The sequence below is a fragment of the Lycium ferocissimum genome, chromosome 10, assembly GCF_029784015.1.
Source record: "Lycium ferocissimum isolate CSIRO_LF1 chromosome 10, AGI_CSIRO_Lferr_CH_V1, whole genome shotgun sequence".
Lineage (NCBI taxonomy): Eukaryota > Viridiplantae > Streptophyta > Magnoliopsida > Solanales > Solanaceae > Lycium > Lycium ferocissimum.
Window position 1 is genome coordinate 11,463,756 of NC_081351.1, and position 14,515 is coordinate 11,478,270.

Below are 14,515 nucleotides of genomic sequence, written 5' to 3' on the forward strand. Positions count from 1 at the left end.
ATTTTAAAATAGGTCGCATTTGTGTAATGGTACAAATAGACTATTTTTTAAGAGAGGGTATATTTGCTCCACTTTCCTAAATTCAATTGGTTATCATATATTTTGCACATAATCGATGGTATTCGAATATAAAAAAGCCAAAGTTGATGAAAGGAGTGTAAATTAGGAATATAGTCTACAAGCAAGTATTAAGTGAAATATATATTGATTACATGTTTATACCTCCTAAAATCAAGATAAGTGAAAAAACTACGTACATAATTGATAAGTTCAGAGAATATTCAATCATCTTAACCTTGATAAACAAGTCACCATATGTCAATCCACATTTATCATTCACAAAAAACTTATACTTTATTCTTTCATGTATAATTATCTACTTAAGTTTTTATTTCAATAATATTGATACTATTTTAATAATATTATTTATTGTATAATAAGATATACATGTGCGACGCACGTGCACAGACACTGATTGTGAAAAAAAATGGGAAATAGCATTATTGAGGGCTTAACTTATAAAAAGGGAAAAGAAAAAGAAAAAAAAAAAGCACGATTGAGTTCTCTTGCTCTTAAAATTAAGTGAAAGACACATACTTTGCCATGTTAGACATGTGTTTATGACACACTGGGAGCAAGTTGAAGTGCCTAGATGATAATTGAGTAATATAAAATGTTCAACTAACAGTTGGAGTTAACTTTAAGTGTCTGTAAATGTATTTTGCCATTCGACAACAACATTTCTACTTGAATCAATGGAGTGTATAGTGATACATTTAGAATTTAGATATGGTCGGTTTTGAGTTGAGATTGAACTTTATCTATACTTGTTTTTTGCATACATGTTGGCATGAAACTTGATTACGTACGCTGATTATTCATCCACTTCAAACACTCAAAACAGACCATTTTCCAAGTGAAATGACAGGGATTTGTTAGGTATATTCGATGATTAAACACCGAGTTTTGCCAAAACCGTGAACCTATTGTTGGATGTCATTGTATATGTGAATAAAAATAAATATATAAATAGTGTTTCATGCTAAACGTGCATCAATACAATGATAAAACAATACAGAACAAAGAATTAAGGTCTGTAATTTCCCTTCTCTAGATGTGATTAATGAGGCATCTACACTACTTATCCTACAATCTAGATGAAGATATTCCTTTACAACAGAACTGACAATTAAGTTGACACAGAAAGGAAGAGCTCGATTTGGCCAATGCTTACGTTGAGATCTCATGGAGTCAGTTGGAAATATTTGAATTGCTTGAAAAACCTTGTCGACTAATTGTTTCTCTTTTACTGCATAATTCTTCCAAATGGATTTATCCAGCAACGATTAAGCATCGGAGCTTTTCTCCAGTTCCTAAGGCATCTAATTTTCCACAGCGCAAACAGGGTCGGAATTTATCTTGATGCCTTTCCCATAAGCAGCAATGAGAAGAGCCTCAGCTCGACCTGGAAGGTTAAGAAAGAATCATCAAATAACATTTAGACGGTATAAGACACATAAAACAAGTATTAGCAAACAAGATCTTGATGCCACATCTATTAATCAAGAATATGAAATATTGATTTAAAGGCCAAAAGGTGATCAAGGATTGTTATTTGATTTGAATTCTGAGGTTGGTAAAGCTTGCAAGAGAAAGGTCCTATATAGGAATTTCCCCAACTCGAAGTGCTCGGAAATGAGTTCCAACTTACAGTCTTCAAGGCCATAACTACAAATTAAGAAAAGTAAAAGAGGGTACTAGAAGCCAAAATTTTAGTGATTGGAAAGAAATAAAAAAAGGAGACAAACTTGTACACGAAAGGAGCAAGTATGACATATTCACAGTTCTTATAAAATCGCAATGTATATACGCTTAGGACCAAGATGGATATAACCTGTCTATAATAGCCAAGGAAAACAAAGTCATTATTATAAGATCAACTAAAATGTGAAGCCCTTAGAGCTTTGGTTCAACGGTAAAGGTAGTATACAGAGGATGTGTGGTAAGCACACGTCACAAATTTGAATCGTGTTGTGAACCGATTATGGTATTTAGAAGGGTAGAAGGGGCAACCCATTATAAACCAAGTTCCGCAACTAGAATTGGCGAATAAAATGTGACACCCTGATTTCCAATCTTACAGCCAGAGTCTAGCAAAGACTTATAGCAATGTATTTTGGAAAAGTTACTAGGGCCATTGAATGTCAAAAATTGATGTCAGATTGAGTACAAGACAAAAAAATAATGTTTTTTTCAAGATAGTCCCTCCTAGAGAGAGATATTCCTCCTGATCAGTTAAAAGATTTCACATCTCACTGCCTGTTATACTTCCTATCTGGATAGATAACAGTCTACTGAATGATTCCTTTTGGTTGACAAGTTACACAAACCAGCAAACAATACGAAGCCATAGATCTTTTTTCAGAAATAAATATGCTTAGCACATGAAGCAAGTATACCTACCATGATCTTTCTTCCTTTTTAATAGAGTACTCAAAGAGGGAAACAATGAAGATGCTGCTTCCCTGCTATAATCCTGCAAATAAAATTAATTGAATGACAGATATTAGATGATGGCTCTAGGAAATCTGCAGAAATTTTTCTGAGTACAAAACTGAAAAATCTAACTAGATGGACTTTTCAGTTAGTGAAAGGGAAGAGCAAAAGGCTTGAAGCAATGAAGTAAATCCAATCTATGACGATAGTATGTATTTATGTTCAACTAATTGCAGGAACTTTAATGACCTTGTTTGAGCGTTCTCTTGTAAGTTGAAACTCACTCTTCCACGCACTTGACGGCACAGGAATAACGGAAAATCCGGACGCAACTAACAACCCAATCCATAGTCCATAGCCGAATCCTCCACTCCACCATCCCTTGATGCAGTAAAAATATATTGATAAATAGTGTACCAGCGAGAAAAATACAAATAAGATACACTAAACAAGTTCTATCCACAAAGTGATGATAGCTCCAAGAAGATGATGGCCAACAAGTATTTAGCATTTTAGCATTCGTTGAGCCAAAATTTGGAGGGGGGAGGGGGCGCAGAGGTGGGGGGCGCAAAGAACTTATTCAGCACTCAAAAGAATGTGGTAAACATTCTTTATCCTAAGACTTATAGTTACTTTCAACTTTAGTTATTTTTAGGAACTCAGAACTCCCGTCAGTTGAATTTAGTATTGAGATGAAGGTCCAACCTAAAAAAGGTAATGGAAAATAGCATTTTAATATATTCTGACTAGTTTGTGCAATGAACAGAGAACACATATCTTGTGGTTTCTTCATATTTACTCCATTTTTTAATGATACAAACTGACTTTCTTTTTTGAATAAGTAAATACTTAGGTTGCTTAAATCATGTAAGGGTGAAAAATGTATGATGCCTACACTTCCAGTAAGGTGGTAAGAATACACTTCCTAAACCACCTTTACCTACAGAATGTCTCTAACCATAACAGCATTAGTGACATCCATCAAGAATTTAGCCTTGGAGGATAGAGTTATCTAGTGTACCTGTTGCTGATGTGAGGTGGTAGGTATCCCATGGAATTAGTCGAGGTGCGCGAAGCTGACCCGGATACCACGGTTTTAAAAGAAAAAGAAATTCCAAGTATTTGAGAAACTTAAACCCACCCACCCCTAAACCCGTCCCAATAAGGAGCACATAAAATTAAAGGACCTCGAAATGACTAGCAATGTGCAAACCCTTAATACAATTTATCTTCCAGAAACAATATCACAATATTGGATGGCTATCTCGACCAACCACAGGTACAAGTTGAATTGTTACTTTGTGAAGTTTTTGTTCAGGAAATTATGGTATTCATAAAAGTCTTTACACCTATTTAGCATACGTAACAAGTCCAAATTAATAGATGCTAGTTGCTAGAGAATGCCATCAGCACATAGTTGACTGACTCTATCTGGTGAAGCTATGAAGGATCGACATGTATGGCCCACTAAGTGTAGATGCATATGTTATAAGTAATAAACACTCACAACAATGCAGAATTATTTGATCGTAAAGAGCAAGTGGACATGAAAATAGCTACCATCATTTGAATAATATTGATAAGCTAGTGGCAGTACATACTGGCATTGTTGTTAATAATAGTTTCTAACCTGCTTACCATCTTGTGGATACGGAGTTGATTGTTCAACGTACGCAATTGTTCCTGTAAACAAAATGAAATATGTCATCTGACTCTTACTGATCCAAAAAAAAAAAAAAAAAAAAAACAATTTGCCTCTGAAAATTCCAGTTGAGAAATGATCAGATAGCGAATTTAATAGTTCAACTAATTTGATAAGACCAGAAACAGGAACAAATTGCTCATCTGCAATGTTATCAAAGGGGGAAAAAACTCGTCCATTAGGGCTTTAAGAAATATGTATGTTTACTCGAATGGAGAAAAAATACAAATATGTAATGTTTACTCGAAGACTAAATAATAAATATATGGTCAAAGAATTGAAAAAAAAATATATATATATATGATACAGTGAAATATCAACTATTAAGTATCGCATCTTCAGGATTATGGTCATTGGCAAGGAAAATTATGTCTTCAAGCCTCGATGAAGACACTGCAGCGCCTACTAGGCGAGACAAAGCGCTCAACATGTTATGCGCCTCACTTCAGGGCTTAAGCGCACCTTTGACAATACGGCTCATCTCCAAGGAAATTTACAATTACAACCACATGAACTCGGCTAGAGGAATTCTCATTACTCACCCCGCACCATCTCGGCCTGTCTCATTCCACTGTATCTGCAAGGTAATTTGCATCTCTAACTCCTCTATGTGACTCCAAGAAAAGACAGCTTCTCAAATCCAAGCACTCCCACCCTTCTTCAGCCGAAATGATTATTTGAAGCATAAGATAATGGCCCGAAGGATGAGGTTAGGAAAGAAGACATAGCACCATATTAGCATATTTTTTGGACTAGTTTTAACTATGAAGATATCCACCATATTTGTTCAACTAAATGAATTTAAGTCTCAGTACACAGACATTTATTTTACAGAAGATACTATAAAATAAAAAGGAATATTCTTTGAGTATCAAGGACTTCCTCAGATCAAAATAATGTAAGCCAAACTGTTTTCTGAAGTAGAAACAATAGTGTTTCCCAATGAAAAGCTCAAAAAAGGGGGAGAGGGAGAGAATAATCAACTAACATCCCTCATGCCAGCCTCATATATATCGATTTTTTACTATAACTCTCTGCAATACGACATGCATCACTCCTTGCAATGTTATTATATAGATGCAGCATAAAGGGCACTCATCCAAACAACCACAAGATTCGGAATCAATGACTAATTTACTTTAATGGCTTTCACAGTTATCCCGCAAAAGTGAGTACAACAACAACAAACCCAGTGTTATCCCACAAGTGAGGTCTGGGGAAGGTAGTGTGTACGCAGACGTTATCCTGCAAAAGTGATTAACTTACACAAAAAAAAAAAAAAAAAAAAAAAAAAATTGAAACTGGTAATGTCGACTAATTTACATAATATAATTCAGAATCTTTGCAAACCCAAGGGAATTCATATAAAAGATGCATCAACCGCTACCCCAGCCCACACCGTAGTCCAGAAGCAGAAAACAGGTCAGCCAATTAACAATATATACCAGGAAACAGTACTGATATTTAGTTTCTTGGTGAAGGGGGGAAAAAAGAAAAAGAGAGCATTGTCAGTTTGTCACCTGCAAAGGATACAAACAAACTAGCAATAAAATCTCAAGGAAGTAGCAGAATCTACTGTACAAGTCATTCAGTCCAGATAACTGAGGAAGTTAAGAACAGAGATTTGAAAGACTTCTAAGATGACAGCTTTTGTTGTACCTATAGGAGCTTCAAAACTTTGAAGCAACTGAACAATAGCTTTTGCATCTAAGCGTTTCCGCAGTCCTTTGCCAACAAGTACCTTCAAGTGAGGAGAATCAAACACCTGGAGATTGGAATAGGAAGTCAATGAGAAGTACACTTCAGATTTAGAAGTAAACAAATCGATGAACGATGTAGTAACTTCTTAGAGCACAAGATCCTTTTTTTTTTTCCTACTTTGGTTTGAGATTGATGGATATACATTTCACAACTCACTTAACTCTATTGGAAAATTAACTGAGAAAAGCACCAATAAGTAACTCTTAGTTGTTTGGTTTACCCAACCCCACCTTCAGTGACCCAAAATACCAACCTAATGGTTAGAACGGAGCGACTCTTATCACTAGAGCAGCCCTCACTTGTCTCGGCAACTACTAATTGCAGTTTCAATATTTTAACCAAGCACCTAAATAACAAACTTGGACTCAAAGAGTGAAAAGAACTATGTTACTACTGCTACTCACAAGAAAACATTAAAAGTTTATGGATACGCAAAGAAGGTATAACTGCCAGATATAACACTGGCTGAAATAGAGTGGAAAAGGGAAATCACAAAGTGCTCAAATCTTCAAAATGCTATATGCTGTTTGATTGGAAAGAATCAAAGGATCTTTGAACAGAAGAATAGAGGGTGGGAGTTGATTGCTAGAGAGTTGCCTATATGTGTGGTGTTCGAGCGGGGAAAGGATCTGCAACTGCTGTTCATCAGTTTCTATTTTAAGTTGTAGCTGTTTTTCCTATTAGTCTGATCACTGATGTAGTTTCTGATGAGAAAATAGCGAGTATAAACTGGCTATAGCTTTGTAACTCTTTACTGGTAAATAATGCAATCTTCAACGGTTAACCAAAGAAAAACACTGGTTTCAAGTTATGTGGCTTGATTTGGAGTACAACGGTTAACTAACTAATGTTCAGTGTAAAATCCGGACATAGAATCTTCAATTTTTTTGAAATAAAATACATGTATTTAAAAACTAAATAAAGTTACAATAGTTAACAATTCAAAATACTTGGAAAGTATTTGAAAACATTATGATAAAGCCAAATATTCTTTGACTCTCCAAATAGTAACTAAGACACATAGGCGTCGTTTGTAAGAGGTATTAGAGAAAATAATATAGGTATTAGTTTTGGTATTATTTAATCTCTTGTTTGGTAGTGTTTTCAACCTATGTATTAGTTATACGCCCTATCCAGTACTATTCTTATACATAGTAAACCATGGCATTAACAATACCAATACTATTCCTATTCTAATAAGCACAATTGAGTACTCCTTTCGTCCCAATTTGTATGAAACTCTTTCCTTTTTTGTCAGTCCCAAAAAGAATGACACGTTTCTATTATTTAGTAACAATTGAACTTTAAAATACCCATTATACCCTTAATGAATCTAATACTCCCTCCGTTCACTTTTACTTGTCCATTGTGGACTTTGCACACCCCTTAAGAAATAATAAATGAAGTGCATATTTTACCATGATACTCATATTAATTAGTGTATAATCTTAATGGACTTGGAAAATGATTTGGAATGAGTAGTTAATGCTAAGGGTAAAACAAGATAAGTAAATTATTTTTTCTCTTGATATGCGAAAGTGGACAAGTAAAAGTGAAAATCTATTTTTAGTATAATGGACAAGTAAAGGTAAACGGACGGAGTACTTATTTTAGACCACAAGTTCAAAAATTCTTCCTTTATTTCTTAAACTTCGTGCCTAGTCAAACACCTTCATATAAATTGTAATGGAAGAATACTATTTAAAAATTATGCAATGCATGTTATTTGATACAACAAACCAAACAGTCCATAAAAAATAATGCCAACGTGCATAACTAATCACAACATAACTAATCCAACATTACTAATACACTCTTACTATTTTTATACACTACCAAACGACCCCATGAAGTTAAACAGAGGGAGTAGATAGAGAGTTTGGGAAAATTACGCTCTATGTCTATTTTTAAAAATATTTACGCAACATAGCCCATACTTTGTGTATAAACACCCGATTTTCAACATACTTGCGTATAAAATTTTATACACTATTATACAAGGTTGATACATTATGTATAATGCTTCCCCCCAAGTATAATACTCCCTCTGTGCCAATTTACGTGAAATACTTTCCTTTTTAGTCTGTTCCCAATAAAAGAATTATTTAAAAATAATTTAAGTTAAAACTTTTCTTTTTACGGCAACAAAAATACGTATGAGTTATCTTAGACCACAAGTTTCAAAAGTCATTCATTTCTTTCTTAAACTTCGCATCTAGTCAAACTATATCACATAATTAAGGACAGAGGGAGGGAGTATTGTATATTGGGCTATGTGGCGTAAATAGTTTCAAAAGCTGTATATTACCTGAGGAGGTTGATTTGGTTTTAAGAGTGCTAAGGCACCAGAAGTATCCGGGTCAACTCCAATAACCCAACCCGTATTCAAAGGCTCTGCATATGGAAATGGGCAAGATAAAGACTCTAACCAGTCCATTTTCAACTGAGCTTCCAAAATTCCTTTACTGCCCCTAGCCTTTGAAGTTCCATTTCTTGGAGTAGTAGTTGTTGGGTTTTGTTCTATGACAGGGGTAGTTGTGGTAATAATGGGTGCTGAAGATGATGAAGTTGAGAAGAGTTTGAATGTAGTGAATCGAATTGTGGGGATTAATTTTGAAGTCATTATTGGGGTTATGAATTGTAATGGTTGGGTTTGTGTGACAATTGATTCCATGAAAAACATGGATTTTCAAGATTGGTTTATTAGTTTTGGAACAGAAGTGTTGTATCATGTATGGTTTGAGGGAAATAAAGAGGGAAAGGTAAAGAGTCATATTTGCCCCTCTGTTGTCGAAAATAAATTGTATGTCATTTGTTATACTTTTTCAATAAATATAACCCTATAGTCATATTTTAAAGCTAATATTTATCTCTCACATGTTAATACAAGTTACTCCCTCCGTCTCAAAAAGATTGTGTATTTTTATTATTAGTTTCTCCCAAAAAGATTGATATATTTTTATAATTAGAAATAATTAAACTTTATGAGATGATTTACAGTCACACAAATATCTAAGGTTTGTTTTAGACCACATATTTCAAAAGTCTTCCTTTATTTCTTAATGTGTCCAGTCAAATAAGATAATCTTTTTGAGACGGAAGGAATACATTTATCCCTCATCTGTTAAAATTTCATTTCAGCTTTAAAAAAAAGTCACGTGTGCTCTTATTGAACCAATAAACCAAACACATTTTTACACGGATCACTGTAAAAAAAATCATGTTATATTTATTCCTGACTCTAAAGTGTAAATAGAGTTTAATTTATAACAGAACTTGAAAAGGAAATGATTATTACCATAAATTAATTTTTTCTGAAAGAAATGACACTATTTTTGGACAATTCAAAATTAAAAGTAAGGGACTTGGTATATGGAAATGGGCAAGACAGAGACTCCAACGGTCCATTTTCAACTGAGCTTCTAAAATTCCTTTACTGCCCCCTAGCTTTTGCAGTTCCATTTCTTGGAGAAGTAGTTGTTGGTTTAGGAGATGGGTTTTGTTCTATTATGATAGGGGTGTTTGTGGTAGTAATTGTTGTTGAAGATGATGAAGCTGAGAAGAGCTTAAATGAAGTAAATCGAATTGTGGGGATTAATTAATTTTGAAGTCATTGTTGGGGTTATGAATTGTAATGGTTGGGTTTGTATGATAACTGATTCCAGGAAAAAGAAGTGGAAGGAAATTTACTTTTGCTTGCATGGTTTGAGGGAAATAAAGAAGGGAAAATGAGTTTTGGGGTCTAATTCATATGGGTTAAATTAGTTTAGAAGGTCGAATCGGGTTAAAAGAGGAAAATTGGGTAATTTTAAGTAGGTTGATTTGGGGAATCCGTTAAATTAGGGGTATTTTTGTTGAGTTTAGTAATGACAGGGATATAAATAGCCGGATAGTATAATGGGGGATAAACTTAACTAATAAATGAAAGTAGAGAGGCACTTTTGACATTTTTTTTTTCCTACTTTAGAGCTATATTTATCTCTCACCCGTTAAAACTTCATTTTTAGCTTTAAAAAGCCACATGTCATCATGTTTTTACTGAACGATAAAACCAGCCCAATTTTTTATAGAGTTCACCGTAAAAAAAAAAAAAAAATCACGTTACATTTACCCCTCACTTTTAAAGTGTAAATAAAAGTCCACTTTTATAGTGGAATGTTAAAAACGTAATAAATTGTTACCAGAAATTAATTGTTTCTCATAAAATAGCACGAGTTTTGTTTGTATATGGAAATGGGCAAGACAAAGACTCCAATTAGTCCATTTTAAGCTGAGCTTCCAAAATTCCCTTACTACCCCTACCATTTGTAGTTCCATTTCTTGGAGAATTAGTTGGTTCAGGAGATGGGTTTTGCTCTATTATGACAGGGGCATTTTTGGTAATAATGGTCGATGAAGATGAAGATGAAGTTGAGAAGAGTTTGAATGAAGTAATCGAATTGTGGGGATTAATTTTGAAGACATTATAGGGGTTATGAATTGTAAGGGTTGGGTTTGTGTGACAATTGATTCCATGAGGGAAATTACTTTTCCCGGTATGGTTTGAGGGAAATAAAAAGGGGAAAGGAAAAATTGTTCACGTGTATCTTTACTTTAACGGAAAAGAGTCATATTTGCCCCTTTATTATCGAAAATCTCTCACCTTTAAAACTAACTATATTTACACTTTAGAGAAGAGATATATGTATTCTTTTTACTCCTTTATTTCTATTATGATAGGGTATTTGTGGTAGTAATTGCTGTTGAAGATGACGAAGCTGAGAAGAGCTTAAATGAAGTAAATCAAATTGTGGAGATTAATTAATTTTGAAGTCATTGTTGGGGTTATGAATTGTAATGGTTAGGTTTGTAATTCCATGAAAAGAATTGGAAGGAAATTACTTTTGCTTGTACGGTTTGAGGGAAATAAAGAAGGGAAAATGGGTTTGGGGGTCTAATTCATATGGGTTAAATTAGTTTAGAAGGTCGAATCGGGTTAAAAGAGGAAAATTGGGTAATTTTAAGTGGGTTCATTTGGGGAATTCATTAAAGGGGAAAGGACATAAATGGCCATCCGGCCCAAACTAATCCCACCAGATGGCCTAAGTTTCTCCAAACCCATTTTGTAGCCCATCAGTGTTACACCTCGGCAATTTCATATCGTTGCGTCGTGAATAGACTAACGCCAGCTTAAGGCGAGCATGAAGCTCTCACGAATATAAGCGGGTGATTGGCAACCTTAAGGCATATACGATAAGATTTTTAAGTTATATGACTTGGTGAAACTAGGTTCGTCAAAGGAAGCGAGGTATAAGCTATGTTTGGGAAGGATTTCATGGTTATCGAACTAACGAATATTTAGTAAGGTCTTGAGGACGAGTTATAATGCTCGTTAGATTATTAAGGAAGTGTTAAACAAGTACCAAGAAGGTTCCATAAGGATTCGAGATCAAACGAAGCGATGAGGACAAATCCGAGAAAAATGTGGATTATACGGTCATATATATGGACCGTAAATTTTATACGGCCCGTATACCTGACCGTGGAACCATTCCAGTGAAGGGTGAGTTTCTGGAAGAAACATACGGTCCATTATACGGACTGTATAATTTATACGGTCCGTATATTAGACCGTAGGTTTCGGGTCGGGTCCGAGTTCAATTTTTATATATGCACGGTTTCCTTTCCTTTTTCTCATTTTTCACTTCTCCAACCTTCCTAAAACCTCTAGAATTTTCTTCATATCACACTAACACATATCCAAGAAGGGAAATCAAAGATCAAACATCAAAAGTTGGTAGAACCAATAGTGTGGATGCTTCCTAGGGTTGATAGAAGTTGGGAATCTCTTTGGGTATTGAAGTTGAGCTTTTCTCAAGTGGAGTATTTCCATCCAAAGACCATTCCTACCTAACCAAAGGTGAGTTTTACAATTGTTTCATGTTGTTGATGGTGTTGAGTAGTTGAAGAATTTGAATTAGGAACAAATATGGAATATGAACTCAAATATGCTAATAATGGTATGTTAGGTTGAAAGGTAGTTTGAGTTATGATTCATGGTATAATATGCATATAATCTTGTTACGGATGACGCTAACGATGTTAAGGAAATATCATGTGAATGATGAACATGATGTTGTATTGTAGTTATGGTTATGGAAGATCTTGGAAGGGAAATTGGAAGCCGAATAATATCTAGCTCGAGGGAATTTACGTGTTGTGATATTATGGGCGTTGTTGTGATGTTTGAGAGTTGTTTTATTATATGGGAAAAAGTTGTTGAAACAAAGGAAATACTGCCCAATTTGCATTAGTTCTTAGTCGCTCTAGTTTAAGCTTAAGTATACTTCCGATTATCTGATTTTAGTACAAACCCTTTTTTATGTAGAATCGTGAGCTCGGAAGGAGAGTGCTTAGTCGATATTGTTAAGGAGACATAAAGGTATGTAAGGCTAGTCCCCTTCTTTCTAGGCATGACTCATGTATTATAATTTCTTCTCTACATTTCCATGACCTTCCTACATCCCTAAGATGAAAGTTAAGGATCTTCAAGAGCTTCTTATGAGATATGTTCCACGAAAGTGATGATGATAATAATGTTTTCATGATGCTGATATTTCTATGTTTATGATCTCATTGATGCTATCCTTCATTGTTGTCTCACCACATGATCTTAGTTCTTTCAAGGTGAGACATAGCGGTGATGATGACGCCATAATGTAATTGGAGGTCCACTGTTACACCCCGCACATTCAGAGCATGAGCATGCCATGTACTTCACCGTAGTAATGGAGTATCGGAAACGTCCCATGAAGTTTTGGAAGGTACAAGCTATGAGAAGTACGTAACAATGAAGTAAAGGATGAATTACGATCTCGTAAGTCGTTACCGAGAAGGACAACCTTGAAATACAAGAACATGACCATATCAAGTATAACAAATGATAAATATCATGTAGGGGGAGTTTTGGAAGATTTTGGGACTAAGCAAATCAAAGAAAATAAGTTTGACGAAAATTTGAAAAAAGTTGGCAGGATTTTGGGCAGATTTTTAGTCAACTTTGGAGGGGTATATCTCCTAGTATATTAGAATTTTTAAGGTATTTCAAAGCCGAGAATGAAGTTTATCAAGTCTAGTTTCCAATGCAATAAACCTCTCATCGATATGACCTCAGAGTAGAGAATTATGGACGTTACAAGTTAGGCTGACAGAGCAGAAATGCGCTACAAGAATCGCGTGTTGTCACCGACTTTACCCACCTATAAAAGGGTTAAAATCCCTCTTTTTGGTCATAAGAATCTCCCAAATATTCCAGAAAAATCAGCAAGCAAAAGAGAGCATATTTACCTCATAAAAGTGAGGATTTTGAGTAATTTCAAGTGACGAAATATTAACGAGGTCCAGACAACGTGTAGTCGTGCTTATAGTATCGTTTTGCGGTGTATTTTAGCTTGGATTCAAGGTGGATATTGGAGATATTATTGTTCTAACACGGAAAAGGTATGAATCTCTCCTTATTGGTATTAATTTCGATTTCTTTACGGAAATAAAGTTATTAAATAGTTGTATCACAAGTTGGTTAGTTGAGAAATTTGGAAAACATCGTGTGGGATGTTTTATGAGCCTATGGGTGTTGATAATGTTGTTTTGATGTTGGTATTGTTGTTGTTGTTGGTCATTGGATTGTGATTTCGGGCTAGGCATATAAACAAGGGAGAATCTTTACCCTTAATTTAAAATGACACTCTAAATGAATTTAAATTAAGGGTTTAAGACGAGTGTATGACGATGAGCCTAACAATAGTATGAATGGTTGTATATGTAAATTACGAGGCTACGAATGATCTTAAGTGAATTGCAAGACAGGAAGTAAGTTGGAAGTCGAGAAATTATCTTCCAGGTATGTTAAGGCTAGTCCTTTTCTTTCTAAAGGCATGATCGTTTTGTTATAAACTTTTGTGTCATACCCATAATATCCTTGGTTCCACAAATGCTAGAAGTTCACGAATCTTGTGATCTTTATGATATTATTGAGCTTCTAAAGGTATGATTCTTTTCCTACCAAACCATGCATGAAAATCCTCATTTCCAAGAATGTTAGAGATTCATGACTCTTAAAGTTTTTATGGTGCTAAAGGTAAATAATTTTTTTTTTTATGATAACCATGACGATGATTATCAGGGATTTATTTATCAAAGCTCCAAGGCATACGAATTTCATGTTATTATGAGATGATTTATTCATAGAGATTTTCAAGTACATGAGCTTTATATTATTATGAGGTCATTGAGCTTACTTTGCAATTTCTTAATTTCCTTCATTGTGGGTAATCTCACCTTATGACCCTTGTTCCTTCAAGGTGGGATAAACGATGATGATTGATCCATAATATAATCGGAGGCTACCGACCTTATGTCACTCCGATATAGTTGTGGCTTTTGATTGGGCTCTTATGCATGCTTTATATATATGTATGTATTTTATCACACCGCGCCGCGCTATAGTCGGCTGGGCATGGCACATAGATGTGCACACCACTGCAGTGGGCATGTTATGATATTGCCCCGGACGCGCGC

The 14,515-nt window shown here is 34.8% G+C and overlaps 1 protein-coding gene across 2 annotated transcripts; it reads right to left on the minus strand.

Annotated features, from left to right (window-relative positions):
- Positions 1-964: 964 nt before the first annotated feature.
- Positions 965-8,751, minus strand: LOC132032455 (Holliday junction resolvase MOC1, chloroplastic-like). 2 transcript variants are annotated; one of them, XM_059422070.1, is made up of 6 exons: positions 8,268-8,747; positions 5,858-5,963; positions 4,127-4,179; positions 2,746-2,877; positions 2,464-2,536; positions 965-1,465 (listed from the first exon to the last, which is right to left on the minus strand). In XM_059422070.1, exons 1-6 carry the CDS (start codon positions 8,640-8,642, stop codon positions 1,383-1,385), a joined length of 822 nt encoding a protein of 273 aa, XP_059278053.1. In that variant the 5' UTR covers positions 8,643-8,747; the 3' UTR covers positions 965-1,382. The 2 variants fall into 2 exon arrangements, with proteins under 2 accessions (XP_059278053.1, XP_059278054.1); XM_059422071.1 differs by lacking the exon at positions 5,858-5,963 and having other exon boundaries at positions 4,135-4,179; positions 8,268-8,751.
- Between the last annotated feature and the right edge of the window lie 5,764 nt (positions 8,752-14,515).